The sequence below is a fragment of the Artemia franciscana genome, chromosome 2 (assembly GCF_032884065.1).
Source record: "Artemia franciscana chromosome 2, ASM3288406v1, whole genome shotgun sequence".
NCBI classification, from domain to species: Eukaryota; Metazoa; Arthropoda; class Branchiopoda; order Anostraca; family Artemiidae; genus Artemia; species Artemia franciscana.
Window position 1 is genome coordinate 12,858,745 of NC_088864.1, and position 14,818 is coordinate 12,873,562.

General features: G+C 32.4%; 1 protein-coding gene across 5 annotated transcripts in view; it reads left to right on the forward strand.

Moving 5' to 3' along the window:
* The first annotated feature begins 6,859 nt into the window (after positions 1–6,859).
* Positions 6,860–14,818, forward strand: part of LOC136037489 (anoctamin-5-like) — a 96,507-nt gene continuing 88,548 nt past the window's right edge. For 3 of the 5 annotated variants that reach the window (XM_065720214.1, XM_065720209.1, XM_065720232.1), the window contains exon 1: positions 6,860–6,924. In XM_065720214.1, the coding sequence (XP_065576286.1) occupies positions 6,916–6,924 (9 nt within the window). In that variant the 5' untranslated portion in view covers positions 6,860–6,915. Of the gene's footprint in view, positions 7,156–8,365; positions 8,475–14,818 lie in introns of those variants that run through there. The other 2 variants (XM_065720220.1, XM_065720228.1) reach the window with 2 other exon arrangements.

The window sequence follows — 14,818 nt, forward strand, 5'->3', positions numbered from 1 at the left end:
AGGAAATTGTAAATAAACTTAAAACCTATTGTTCTGGTATTAAAAAATTTTCGAATTTTAATCCATATTGGAGTGTTAATAATTCACTGCAGGTGATAGATTCTTTAACAATGGTTTCAGCTAAAAGAATTGAGTCTTTCGATTTTGCGACAATGTATACTAATTTATCACTTAATTTAGTGTTTGATAATTTAAAAACTGTTATAAAGAAATCTTTCCTCTTATCTAGTAAAAGGTTCTTAAAAATAGACAGTTATAATAAAAAAGCCATATGGACAAACTGCTTCAATACTACAGTTAACTTGAGATGTTACAGCTTGGATATGATTTTTGAGTTATTGGAATTTGTTTTATACAATACTTATATAAGATTTGGGGGTGATTTGTACAAGCAAATTATGGGAATTCCCATGGGGGGGAATGCCAGCCCATTTATAGCTGACTTGTTTTTAAGTCAACTAGAATATAAATATATGATGGATAAGAATAATCCAATTAATTTAAAACATGCTTTGTCAAATAATAAAAGATATTTAGATGATATTTTGGTCTTAAATTGTAAGGATTTCATTGATATTTCTAAAAATATATATCCATCAGAGCTTATTCTTGAGCCTAGTCATAGCGCTGGTCATGAAGATCATTTCTTAGATTTAAATATTAATATTTGTGATAATAATAAATTAAGTTTTAAAATGTATAATAAAACGGATGATTTTGATTTTGAAGTGATTAGTTTCCCATTCGCTGAAAGTAATATGCACTCAAATATCACATATTCAGCGTTTTTCTCACAGTTACTTCGTTATGCAAGGATTTGTAGTAATTATATTGATTTTAAAAATAGATGTAAAATCTTAAGCCAAAAATTGATATCAAGAGGTTTTTCTGCAAATAAATTAACTTGGCAATTTAAAAAATTTAGTTTTCATTATAACGAACTTTTAAATAAATATCAAAAGAATTATCTAGAAATACTTAAAGAAATTTTTAACTAATTTGGGAGGTTCGAGAAATGTTGTCACAGCGCCATTTATTTTGAATTGCGTTTCTAATTGAGCGTAATTTTTTGAAAAATTAGCCACATGGTAAAGATGAATTCTATAATTGTTTAGTTCATTCAGGTTTTTTTGCAATGTGTTAATATTTGTGATTTGGTAAAATTTATAATATTTAGTTTACCTATTGTTGCTAAAGGGAGGGATATATTAACAGGATAAGCTTGTTTTGGTTTTGGTTTTACTTGGTTGTTTTACATTTGCTGTTTTTTTTTTCATAGGCATGTAATTTGGGGGTGATACCTGACGCGGGGATGCCATGGATATTCTGTGGTAGCCACAACACTGTGCTGGGTAGAGAATTTAGAGTGGCGAAACCCAATATAGGCCAGTGTATTCTCCTGATGAGCCCTTATGTTGGGTGTTGCCTCTGAATTATTTGTCTATATTATTTTTTCTATTGTTCGGTAAATGACGACTTATACTTATTGACGACATGACTGCCTGTCCATGAATTATTCTTTATGGTTGATTGTGTGTGGCTATGCTGTTTGACCTATGTGATTGTATGGATGAGTAGGGTTGAGGCCTCATTCAAGTGCTGGTCTATATTAATCACTAATTTAGGAAAACAGTCTTCCTTTTCTCTTTCTGTCTCTTTATTTTATTTTATTTTATTTTTTTATTTTTTTTTTTTATTTTTTTTTTTATTTTTTTTTTTTTGTGTGTGTTTGTGCTGTAGCATTGGTGATTTCTCTTTTCATGATATATATATATATATATATATATATATATATATATATATATATATATATATATATATATATATATATATATATATATATATATATATATATATTTAAAAAAGTTGTCTGTCTGTCTGTGGAAGGATCAGGTGACGTCACCTGAAAAAACTGGATCAGGTGACGTCAAAACTGAAAAAACTAAAAAAAAGGCAAAAACTACAAAAAAAACTAAAAACTAATAAAAAAATAAAAAAGCTATAAAACTAAAAAAACTAAAAAAAGGCAAAAACTACAAAAAAACTAATAAAAAAGCTAAAAAACTAAAAAACTAAAAAAAGGCAAAAACTACAAAAAAACTAAAAACTAATAAAAAAAAATAAAAAGCTAAAAAACTAAAAAAACTAAAAAAACTAAAAAAAGGTAAAAAACTAAAAAAACTAAAAACTAAAAAAAAACTAAAAAAAAGGAAAAAACTGAAAAACAAGCTAAAATAAAGGTAAAAACCAATAAAAAACTAATAAAAAAACTGAAAAACTAAAAAAAGGCAAAAACTACAAAAAAAAACTAAAAACTAATAAAAAAAAGTAAAAAAGCTAAAAAACTAAAAAAACTAAAAAAAGGTAAAAAACTAAAAAAAAAAAAATAAAAAAAACTAAAAAAAAGGAAAAAACTGAAAAATAAGCTAAAATAAAGGTAAAAACCAATAAAAAACTAAAAAGAAAAAAAGGAAAAAACTAAAAAAAATTTTCATCTAAAAAACTAAAAAAAACTAAAAAAGGTAAAAACTAAAAGAACTAAAAAAGAAAAAAATAAATGACGAAACTCAAAGAGAAAGCGACCAGGACAAAAGGAATGTTCGATTAGCAATCAACAAAGCACCGGGACACAGGGAGTATAAATGACGACCAGGACATAAGTAAAAAAAAAACTATCTATATATATAAAAATAAGTTGTCTGTGGATCTGTGGATCGTGGATCAGGTGACGTCACCTGAAAAAACTGGATCAGGCGACGTCAAAACTGAAAAAACTAAAAAAAGGCAAAAACTACAAAAAAAAACAAAAACTAATAAAAAAAATAAAAAAGCTAAAAAACTAAAAAAACTAAAAAAAGGAAAAAACTACAAAAAAACTAAAAACTAATAAAAAAGCTAAAAAACTAAAAAAACTAAAAAAAGGCAAAAACTACAAAAAAAAAACTAAAAACTAATAAAAAAAATAAAAAAGCTAAAAAACTAAAAAAACTAAAAAAACTAAAAAAAGGTAAAAAACTAAAAAAACTAAAAACTAAAAAAAAACTAAAAAAAAGGAAAAAACTGAAAAATAAGCTAAAATAAAGGTAAAAACCAATAAAAAACTAAAAAAAAAACTGAAAAAACTAAAAAAAGGCAAAAACTACAAAAAAACTAAAAACTAATAAAAAACGTAAAAAAGCTAAAAAACTAAAAAAACTAAAAAAACTAAAAAAAGGTAAAAAACTAAAAAAAAATAAAAAATAAAAAAAACTAAAAAAAAGGAAAAAACTGAAAAATAAGCTAACATAAAGGTAAAAACCAATAAAAAACTAAAAAGAAAAAAAGGAAAAAACTAAAAAAAATTTTCATCTAAAAAACTAAAAAAAACTAAAAAAGGTAAAAACTAAAAGAACTAAAAAAGAAAAAATAAATGACGACACTCAAAGAGAAAGTGACCAGGACAAAAGGAATGTTCGATTAGCAATCAACAAAGCACCGGGACACAGAGAGTATAAATGACGACCAGGACATAAGTAAAAAAAAACTAACAAAACTAAAAAGAAGGTAAAAACTATAAAAAAAAATTAAAAGAAAAAAAAATAAAAACTAATAAAAAAACTGAAAAATCTAAAAATCTAAATAAACTAAAAAAGAAAAAAAGGAAAAAAATAAAGGAGAAAAACAAAACTAAAAAACGAATGTATATACAGACCGGGACACCGGGATACAAATGACGACCGGGACACAGGGAATATAAATGACGACCGGGATACAGGGACACAACTACAACGGGGACACCGGGGGAAACAGGGGGATATAAATGACGACCGGGACACCGGGACAGGGAATGGTCGATTAGCAATCACCATCAACAAAGCTCAAGGGCAATCATTAGAATCATGAGGTATAGATCTGAATACAGATTGTTTTCCCAAGGACCATTATATGTTGCATGTTCAAGAGTCGGTAAACCTGACAATCTATTTATATGCAAAGACAATGGGACAGCAAATAATGTTGTATATTCGCAAGTTTTACGTAGTTAAAACCATATATATATATATATATATATATATATATATATATATATATATATATATATATATATATATATATATATATATATATATATATATATATATATATATATATATATATATATATATATATATATATATATATATATATATATATATATATATATATATATATATATATATATATATATATATATATATATATATTCACAGGTGGGACATAGGTACACAACTACAATGGCACGTAACTATTATGGCGCGTAACGACTTACGCGCGCGGGGGGGCTTGGGGGGGGGGCGCGAAGCGCCCCCACCAACTAAGTGTTGGGGTGGCGCGAAGCGCCACCCCAACAGCTAGTATATATATATATATATATATATATATATATATATATATATATATATATATATATATATATATATATATATATATATATATATATATATAGGATTTATCTATATATATAATATCTATATATCTCCAACTCGAAATATTGTGGTTGGATTACTATTTTGTAGAATACCCAGAAGCATCAAATTAACCCCATGCAAATAAATCTCCCGTAAATCCAAGAGCAACGGCTATTTCCGGAGAAAATGATCCAAGTCTTCATCATCATCTTTACAAAGGGGACAAATATACCGCCTATCAGGACCAACTATCATTTTATTTTTGTCGAACGTTTTTTTTCCTGTTCTGGATTGGAAGACAATTTGCCCTAAGCTGAATCCCACGACGTAGAATCATAGCCGGTAAATTAAATTTAGATTAAACTTCCTCCCCAACACTAGGTTTTGCCTGATCATAATGTTGTAGGGTTGTAGAATTAAAAACAAGCCCTTGCCAATGCTGAATTTCCTGACTCTCTAATATAAATCGTACCTGGCTTTCTAAATTTGTTGGCACATCACTAGAGCAAAGACTATCATTCCATAAATAAGGCACTCCTACTTTTTCTAGTAATGATTTAATTTGGGATGACCACGAGGTTCTTAAACCCCATTTCAACATCTCTTCATATGCCACTCTTACCTTGTTTCACTTAAAAACCATGAAAAAGGTCAACAAGATCAGTTGCTTGAGTTTGAAGTTCCAAAGAAGTGACACTCGCATTCACAAACTCCTTTCCAGCTCAAGGGCAACCATGAAGTCTATCATGAAGTATTTTGTCAAAACTGACATCTTAGAGAATGATGATGCTTTTGTCATAACCATGATCTCAGGATGTTTCAAGGAAATCTCCGAGATTTCTTTTGGTCCAAATACCGAAATACACGTGCTAAAATATAAGGATGTGATACCCTCGAATGATCTCAAACAGTTTAGGTTGAACTGCCCGAGCTTCCTTGTAAAAGCTTTCAAACAAATGAGGAAATGAACTGATTATTCTGATCCCACTTTAAAAGCTCTGGCTTGTTTAGACCCAGTGACTGTTTTGAGTGGAAAAGTTGGCACTCTAGTGGGACTGACTGGTCGTTCATCAGCTTACTTGGGACACATGAAGGTGAAGTGGAAATGTCAAGGAATGTAATAGAGACTCAATGGATCTTGATGAGTGAGCACAGGGATGAGATTATCAGAACTATGGGAACTATAATGTCTCCTTCGATCTTTTGGAAGACGTTATTGAATGCAAAAGATGTTTAAGGCAAGCCACAGTTCGAAGAGCTGTCCCTTTTCATGCTAAATCCGTGTACTCTTCCGCATTCCAGTGCAGCTGCAGAACGTCAATTTTCAGTTCTATCAAATATTAAAACAAAACTCAGGAACAGTCTACTTCTCGACACGAAAGACTCACTGATGTATGCAAAGCAGCTGGTCTCTCGTGCCTCAGGAACGGTGCGCGACTGGGACATTCCTTCCGATATGCGGAATAATTTTATGGTCTGGTACAGGAAGAAAGAAGAAAAGACCGATGATCCCTAGATATAGCCAAGGTCAATTATATTTGAAGTTCCGGGGAGGGGGGTCTGTGTGTGAAAGGTTACCAAGTTGTCCGGTGCTTATATATCTGATATTCATCTTTAATTTTTAGTACAAATATACGATTAATTTTGGCTTACATTTTTCCTCGGCCGCTAGGTCCATTCAAAGTACGATTTTAACCATTAAGATAGAAAGACGGCTTAGTAGTATTGTTGGTTCAAGCTAAGCTTCAATGAGGGCACAATGAACCACAAACAAGTTGATAGACAGACAGTTGGAGCTGTTTTTTCTGGGAACTAAGTTTCGATGGCCGAGTCAAAGTGACACACTGTACAAAAGAAAAATAATAGGCATACAAGCATGTTAAAACAAAATAAATTGTGTTCATGCGTTATACTTAATTTTTACGAATTTCTTCTCGATTGAATCCAGGTCTCGGACAAGTTTTATGCTCGCAAACTAAAAACTCAAACGCCCCTACTGTAGTCTTATATTTTTCCCCTTTCGAAGGTGTCAACTAAAGCTTAGCCGATTACGATTACGACGTCATGCGAAAAGTCTTCAATTTACTGTCGGATTTGATTGTCTCGAAAACTTTTACAAATGTAAGCTTGCCGCGTTAGCCACCGTGACACTAATTCACAATGTGTAGCATTAATTTAATCGAAGGTTCCTATTACTTTCATAACGTCATAAAAACGTCTCGAACGCCGCGATTAAGATAATAGTTAAAGGTTAAGTTTACTCCTTTTTGAACTGATTTGGAAATGATTATATATTCAAAATTCTAAGCAAAGATTTGGTAGTTAAATTTGATACCACCTGCAGCAAAAAATGACACATTTTGTGACACATTATGGAATCTGAGATGACACAAAAAGCACATTTTCGGAAAAAATATGACACACTCCTTAAAGAAAAATTTGGCAGCCCTGAAAAGAACACAGAGGAAATCTTATGGGATTGGAATAAATGTCCAAAGTGAGATTATTGTTCTCAGTAGCAAAGATTAGAATTAGTCAGAAAGAGAACATAAATAGATTAAAATTCTAGTTTAGGAACTTCTTGTCATCCTAGCTAGAGAGTGGCTGAGTTAGGGGAATGAAACATCCTAGGCCTAAAACAAGGCTACCCTGGGAGTGTTGTCAAGCTACCATGTCTAGCCTACTGTTCTTATTTCCATGGCTTAGAAGATTGCACACATAAGTCCGGGTAAATATCTAGAGAAGTAGCTCTCCAGAAAGGAGACATAGCCTACTAGAAAAAAGAGAAAACCTTGTAGATCAAAAGAGTAATTTTCTGTTTGGTAAAATTCTAGTTAATCGACTTCTTGCTATCTCAGAAATGGTTTAGGTTAGGAAAATGAAACTTTCAGCGATGAATCTACAGACTAAAGTATTTCCCAGGAAGGTATTTTGAAGCAACTCCCTCGACTTCTTCTCCCTTTAGAGGGCCCTGACCTTTGATGACCTTTAAGAATGTGTGTGTTATAAAAGTGAAACCTTGAAAAATAGATCTTCTGCTTGAATGAAGTACAACAAAATTGTTTTCAGCTTCATGACTTTGCTCATTCTCAATTTATAAGGTTTTAAAGATATACAAACACATTTCACAAATTCAAAAAAAAAACAAAAAAACAATGACATGGCTCAGAATTCTACTCAAGTAGCAGGAATTGCATTTTTCAATTAAAGGCAGAGAAAAGGCAACTGGTAACCAAAAATTAAGTTAAAACTGTAGTTTTGTCAAAATTTCAATAGGTATAGATGTGTCATGTAGACAAATTTCAGGGCTCTCTAGAAGGAGAAGGAGTGGAGGTGGGTACTTTAAAATAAATTCCAGGGACATACTTTAGCCTGTAGACCTATCCTTGAAAGTTTCATTTTTGGAACCTAAACCCTTTCCAAGATAGCAAGAAGTCAATTAACTAGAATTTTACCCTAGGCTGTACAAGAAACTAACACCTAAAATGAAAGAATTCTTACTTTATAATTTACAGCAAGTATCCTATTGATTAATCAGGTAAAATTCTATTTTAGTGACTTCTTGCTATCTTGGAAAGGGGTTAGGTTAGGAAAATGAAACTGTTGGGGATGTGTCTACAGGCTAAAGTAGGCCTATATCCTGGGAAGGTATTTTAAAGTAGCCATCTCCACTCTTTCTCCTTCTAGAGGGCCTGAAGTTTGCCTACATGACAGGTTTATTACCTATTGAAACTTTGAAAAAACAACATTTTACCTTAATTTTTAGTTACCAGTTGCTTTTTTTCTGCCTTTAGCTCTGAAATGCCATTCCTATTATTTGAGTTGAATTCTGAGCCATATCAATGTTTTTTTTTCAAAATTTAGGCAATGTATTTGCATATCTTTAAAACCTTATAAATTAGGATTGAGCAAAGCTGTAAAGCTGAAAACAATTTTATTGTAATTCATTCAAGCAAAAGATCTATTTTGCAAGGTTTCACTTTTATAACACACTTATTTTTAAAGATCATCAAAGGCCAGGGCCCTCTAGAGGGAGAGGGAGTGGATGTATGTACTTCAAAATACCTTCCTGGGACATACTTTAGCCTGTAGACCTATCCCTGAAAGTTTCATTTTCCTAACCTAACCCCTTTCCATGATAGCAAGAAGTCATTTTAAACTAGAATTTTACCTAAGATTTATAGTCTAAATATATTTAAACGACTCAAATTGCTTTATGTTAATAAATCAGTTAGACTAGATAAGTTACATCTTGTGAAAGAGGTTGCTGAGACCATTGGCATTCCACTTTACAGAGAAAGTGCCAACTGTATTTGTCACCTATTTGTTCAAAAAAGGAAATGAAGCCAAATCAGAAAATTACCATCCCAATTATTACTTCTATTGCAGCTAAAATACTTGTAAATGGCTGTTCTGAAGCATTTCAAATATGATGGAATAATATTGCCAAGTCAACATGAACTCTGGTGTTCATATATATTGTAATGTTTAGCCCTTCACAGACCTCAAAAGATGATACCGTTTTCTCTTAATTTAGATATGTCATATAACCATGCTAAACAACCTCTTTACTTACCTCTTACTTACAACCTATTACTAACCTCTACATCAAAATTTTATCTTGAATCCAAATATGACATTTGTTTTTGTCATAAATTCAATTTGACTAGTTTCAACATTGACAAATACATTTCCAGTAAGATCTTTTGGAATATTGGAATATTATTCCAGTAATATCTTTAGCCATATTAAGTTCTTTCTCCTGAATTTAAGATGAAAATTTATGAATTTTTAAAACCTTTAAAAATGGGATTCAGCAAAGGTATGAGCCTCAAAGTATTATTATTCTGCCTTCTTTGAACGAAAGATCTGGCAAGGTCTCACTTTTATAGCACAAAAATTATAAGCGGTCATAGAGGTAATCACCCTTTTGAGGGGGAAGAAGTGGAGGTAGAAGGGGAAAGAAGTAGTGGAAGTGAAGATAGGGCCTTCCCAGGAGATTTTTAATGTTTTGAATGCACTCCTTAAAGCTTAACTTGCCTAGCTCAGCAACTTTCCAAGATAACAAAAAGCCCCCTAAACTAGAATTTTATCAAGCCTTTAACAAAGACACAAGATTGTGTCTAGGTTGATTTATGTGGATGGAACTCTGAGGAGTGAATCCAGGACCTAAGAGCCTTTATCCTGAAAAGGTGTTGTCAAGCTGCTATTGTTACTCTCTCTTTTTCTTAGGATTTACTATATTACATAGATCTAAATCACATGTTTATGCAACCCTTCAAAATTTGACAAAAATTATTTAACCTTAATTTTGGTTATTTATCTCTTTTCAATTAGCTTTTTATTAATTTTGAAAATGTAATTCCTATTGTACCAATTTCAGCTGGATATTAAGCCATGTCAAGACATTTGTCTCCAAATTTAAGGAATTAATATACAAGTCTTTCTAGCATTGTAAATAAGGATTAAGCAAAGGTTTTGGGCTTAGAATGCTTTCCTTGTGCCTCATTTGAGCAGAAGGTCCATTTCTCAAAGTTTTGTTTTTATAATCAATATTATATGCAGATGGGATGTATATTTGTCCATCTTGGGAAAGGAGGAGTAAGTGAAGCTATGCACTTTTAGGAATGAGGCAAATAAATATTTCAGATTGTTTTAAATGTGTTTCAGAATTTTGAAGGGCTTCCTTCAAAGGGTCTTTGGGTCCCAATAATTACCAAATATACTGTCAGATTTGCCATTAAATATTATTCACTGGTACAATGATCATTACTGTTGATATCACATCCAAGCCCCTCCCCCCTCAATAGGGTCAGATAAAGCTTTAGTCTATATAAAATTTTTTACCAGTTTCTTGGGTTTGCTATTATGTTTATTGTATATTTCTCATCAAAAATTTGTTCATAATACCAAATAAGTCTAAAGCTAGTGTGTATGGACCCTTCCCTCCCGCAGCCTACTTAGGGTTTTAGCCTAGTCGGATAGCTCCCTTTCTTCCTATGAAATTAGTTGAATTGTATTAATATCTGAAATTTCCCATGGATATTGTCAGGTATGTCTTCAGGATTATATTGTGAAGTGGTTTATATCTAGGAGTAGAGCAGGAATTCATGGAACACAGGCAGACCCTACAGAAAAAATACTATGCTGAAATAAACTTAAAGAAGCAAGAAAAACTGACATATTAGATAATAGTGACCTTTTTTGTGTGTAATTATTTGTGATTAAAAAAGTAGGATATTTCAACATTCATTTTTGGGCATTATGGTAGCTCTTGTATAAAAGAAAAGTACAAATTTCAAAATCCAGTGAGCTGCTTTCTTGAAGGTCCCCATCATATGGTGCTGATCCAGTATTAGCAATCTAGGTGCAAATAACGATATTGGTAAATTAGTTATGTAAGAAAGTGATTATTATGGAAGTTAAGCTTGTTGTATAAAAAAGCTGCAATGTGATTGAGCTTGAGAATATTCTGTTTTCTATTTTTTTTGTTTATGTCATTATACCAGCATGGAAATGATTTTTCGAATTAATCTATCAAACATATTTGCAGAAGCACTTCAAAGTCTTAAAAGCCCTGTCTTTTAACCTCTGTGCAATTTTTGCAGCAACCATGCTATGACCAGGATATGCCCTGCAAAGCAACTTTTGAGATATCTTGCAAGTTTTTTTTATCATGGCTGATTGAATTTCTTCTATAGACTCCATTCAAGAGGTTCTTTTCAGGGCTGTGTTATTTCAAGGGAACAGAAGTTTACTGGAACAACATCAAGACTATTGGAGAGATGGGAGTTTAGCATTAGCACCTGGCATTTTGCCAGGAACTTGTGGACTTGTAGTGCACTATGGCAAGACATGTTGTTGTGGTGGATTTGCCAGGTATTGGAGATGTATTTTCTCGTCCTGATAATCCTTTTTTGGAATCTTTCCAGCACATCCACATTGTTTGCTGCATTAACTATCTGCCATTCTGGAATGAACTTCTAATGAGCCACCCACTTGGCACTGAAAATCGAAATTAGTATTATTTTCTATTTTTGTTTGCTCATTTTTGCCTTTTTGGGTTTGAGAGACTAGTTATTGTGCAACTCAGAGCTTTGGTATTTTTCAGGAGTTGCATTCAAAAACTAAGCTTCCATCATCAGCATTGATATAGTAAAAAAATGTGTTTAAGTTTCTGCATATTGGAAAAGCTCAGTTTGTTATATGGTTGTCTGACAACCAAGTGGGAACAAGCTTGGCACACACTTTGTTCATCACAATTTCTTCAGTAGGAATTCAGAACACAGCAATAGATAACAATGTCAGATCATTGGTAACCATATGGATACTCAATTGATAGTCAAAGTCCAACTGTCAAACACAAATCCTGTTATTATTGGTTTTGCAAGTTGATGGCTGTTCAGAGTGTTGTTTCTTTTAAACTTCTTCCCGGCCTTCCTTTGAGGCCTTAGACCACTGAAAAACTTGTGAGTAGGGAAGAATAGAGTCCCAGTAAGCCTTACAAGCCATTTTGTGTGTCTCCTCTAGACACTTTCCAATTTAGCATAAAATTTAATTTCATGATGTTGCTTGATTGTCAACTCCATTTTTTCTGTGGCATGGTTGGCATTCTGAGGTTCACAATAACTGACCTTCTTCATCTTAAACACACGAAGACCACTTTCATGGCAAAGCTTGGCATCTAATGCACCATTTTAAAGTAGTGTAATCCCACTCCTACCAATAGGGATAGTGCAGAAAATCAGTCAAATCACTTTTGGAATGAACTCTGTACACTTCAGAACCAGGTTTTCAAGAATTTCAGTATGATAGCAACCTTTAATATGTGAAAAAGTAATACATGTTTCTATAATATCCATTCCATTATTCCTTAGAATTACGCTACAGATAGATACTTGAAATCTTTCTAATGGTATAATTATGATGAACATTCATTGTGATGCAGAAATCAGATTGAAAAAATATATGCATTTGATCCATTATTTGGTTATTTTTCAAGATATAATTATAACAGTTTATAAAGGAAAACATACTAAGTCAGCTGGAATGCAATTGAAAAAGTGATGGTTATGTTTAGAAATTGAATATGCCTATTCAATTCGGGGAATAAAAAGATGTATATCTTTGTTTTCTATTCAGTTTTGCCTAACAGTGTTATTTTAGCTAATGTACTCTGATTTCATTCAAAAAATTTCTTTCTTTTAACTCTACTAATTTCTAATACTGTCTAACCCCCATTGTCTCCAATCTTTCCATTGTTCCTTAATACCACTCCCTCTTCCCTCTTCAGGGTAGTGTTTTCTTTAGCTGACTGAAAGATGGTAACTGAGATTGTTTATCACTTCTAGTGGATTTGTTCTGTCTTTCCTACAATGACCTAGCAAGGTTGTAAATCTGATTCATTATCAACTATGTGTGTGGCAGTGCTTAAGGGAGATTTCAACTTAAACTTGATTGACGGTTCTTCCTCTTCACTGGATATTTTTTTTTGTGCTTTCAGGTGGAATGCTTCCTATGGCATCTTTACCTCCAAGAGTCACCAAATCGACTGCAACTGTTTTCAATTGACAACAATTTTCTTCCATTTCTCTTCATCAGAATTTAGTGATATTTAGCTATATTTTGGACAACTTTCCTGTCTTATCGATTCTTGTTCAGTTTAAATTTTCTTGTTTGCTGAGTAAAGTCTAATTATTATTTTTCAAGTTTTCAGGCTGTGAAAAAGATGTTACAAAGATATGGATAATTATTATTTCAGTACTTTAGCTAGGCTCATGTTCTGATCCTCTTCCTTCTGGTCACTGATGGTGAAATTGTGGCAGGAACAGAGGATGTTCAGAAAAATTTGGTATCTTATTTCGGAAATATTGGAAAATACAGTTGTTTCTGCGAATGCTGGTGTCTGAGTCTGATAACATAGGTCCTACTTGCTTGAAATCCTTGGTGCTACAGCCTGTTATTGTTTCCGAAGTAGCTAAAAGTAGTGCATTGCTGAAATGTACGTCTTCATCAGGTCCAGATAAGACGCCAACATAGGTCCTCAAACTTATTTTACTATCTATTTGATTCCAGTTAACAAAGTTGATAAGTTTATCTTTTGAACCTGAGGTGTTCTCAGATTGTCTTAAATGGGCTATAGTCATAGTTATTTACAAAGGAGAACATTAAAATATCCCACCTAACTATGACCTCTCTCACTCTTGTTGGTTTTAAGCAAAACAATTGAAATTGCCATGTTATCACGTCTCCTTAATCTTTCTTCAGGCTAAAGTTTCTTCCATGATTTACAGTTTGGAATTCAGGCTAACCATTCTACTGAACATGTATGTGTTTCTTTGCTTGATTTTATCCATTGTGCTTTTGAGTCGGGTCTACCTCTGGCGGCTTTGTTTTTAGATCTTTGAAAGGGTTATGATTGTCAGACCCATCATGTTCTTCTTGGAAACTTCTTGGTTACTCTGGTTTACAGTCAAATGCTCATTCTTGGTTCGCCTCATTTCTGTTGGGACGTGTTGTCGTAATTGATGAATATTTTCATGATACTAACCAGCTCTATCTCTCCCCTCTTCCCTTTTTCTGTATTGATCTCAGTGCTTACTGAAAGCCATAAAATTTTGATATAAAAATAAGTTTTTTCAGTGTTTGGTCACTCTTCCTCCACCCACAGAAACATCCACTGATCCTCCTTCGTAATAGCTGATACATAATTACACATCATTGTACATAACTTTATGAAGCCAGAAATGAATTAACCCTGTTAAATGAAGAGTCGGAACAGTTTTCTTTTATTGCCATTTTTTGTCTTGTTTGTATGTTGGACCAGTTGTCTTTTTATTTTTTCTCTTTTTTTTTTGACTTGGGTTCCCAGGGATTTCCTAGTTTGTGCACCATTTTTTTTTTTTTTTTTTTTTTTTTTTTTTTTTTTTTTTTTTTTAGTTAAAATGGAGCCCAGCTGGCCCAAGTACATAAGAACATAAGTTCAAGCCAATCAGAAAAATATATTTTCTGGTCGTTTTGTTTTTTTCTTGCGCCCCAAAACTTTTTTTTTTGGTGTAATAATGTCTCTTTGCTTCAAGAACGTACAAATTAAAGCCATAATCCATTTGTAAAAACAAGGCTGTATTTTGGGCTCTAGGCTAGTTTTAGACAGCTGGTAGGCTATTTCTTTTTTTTTTTTTTTTTGGTTCTTGGAACATCCTTGGCCTAAAGACTTGCAGATAAACATATAAATCTGACCCAAAAAAGTTTTGGCCCATTCCCCAAACAGGTTTTGGAGCCTTTTGGTAAGATGTGTAACACAAGATTTAGATCACCCGAGACTGGGGTCTGAAAAGGGCAAAACAATTTGTTCAAACAGTTCGTGGTATCAATAGCTACATCAAAAGAAT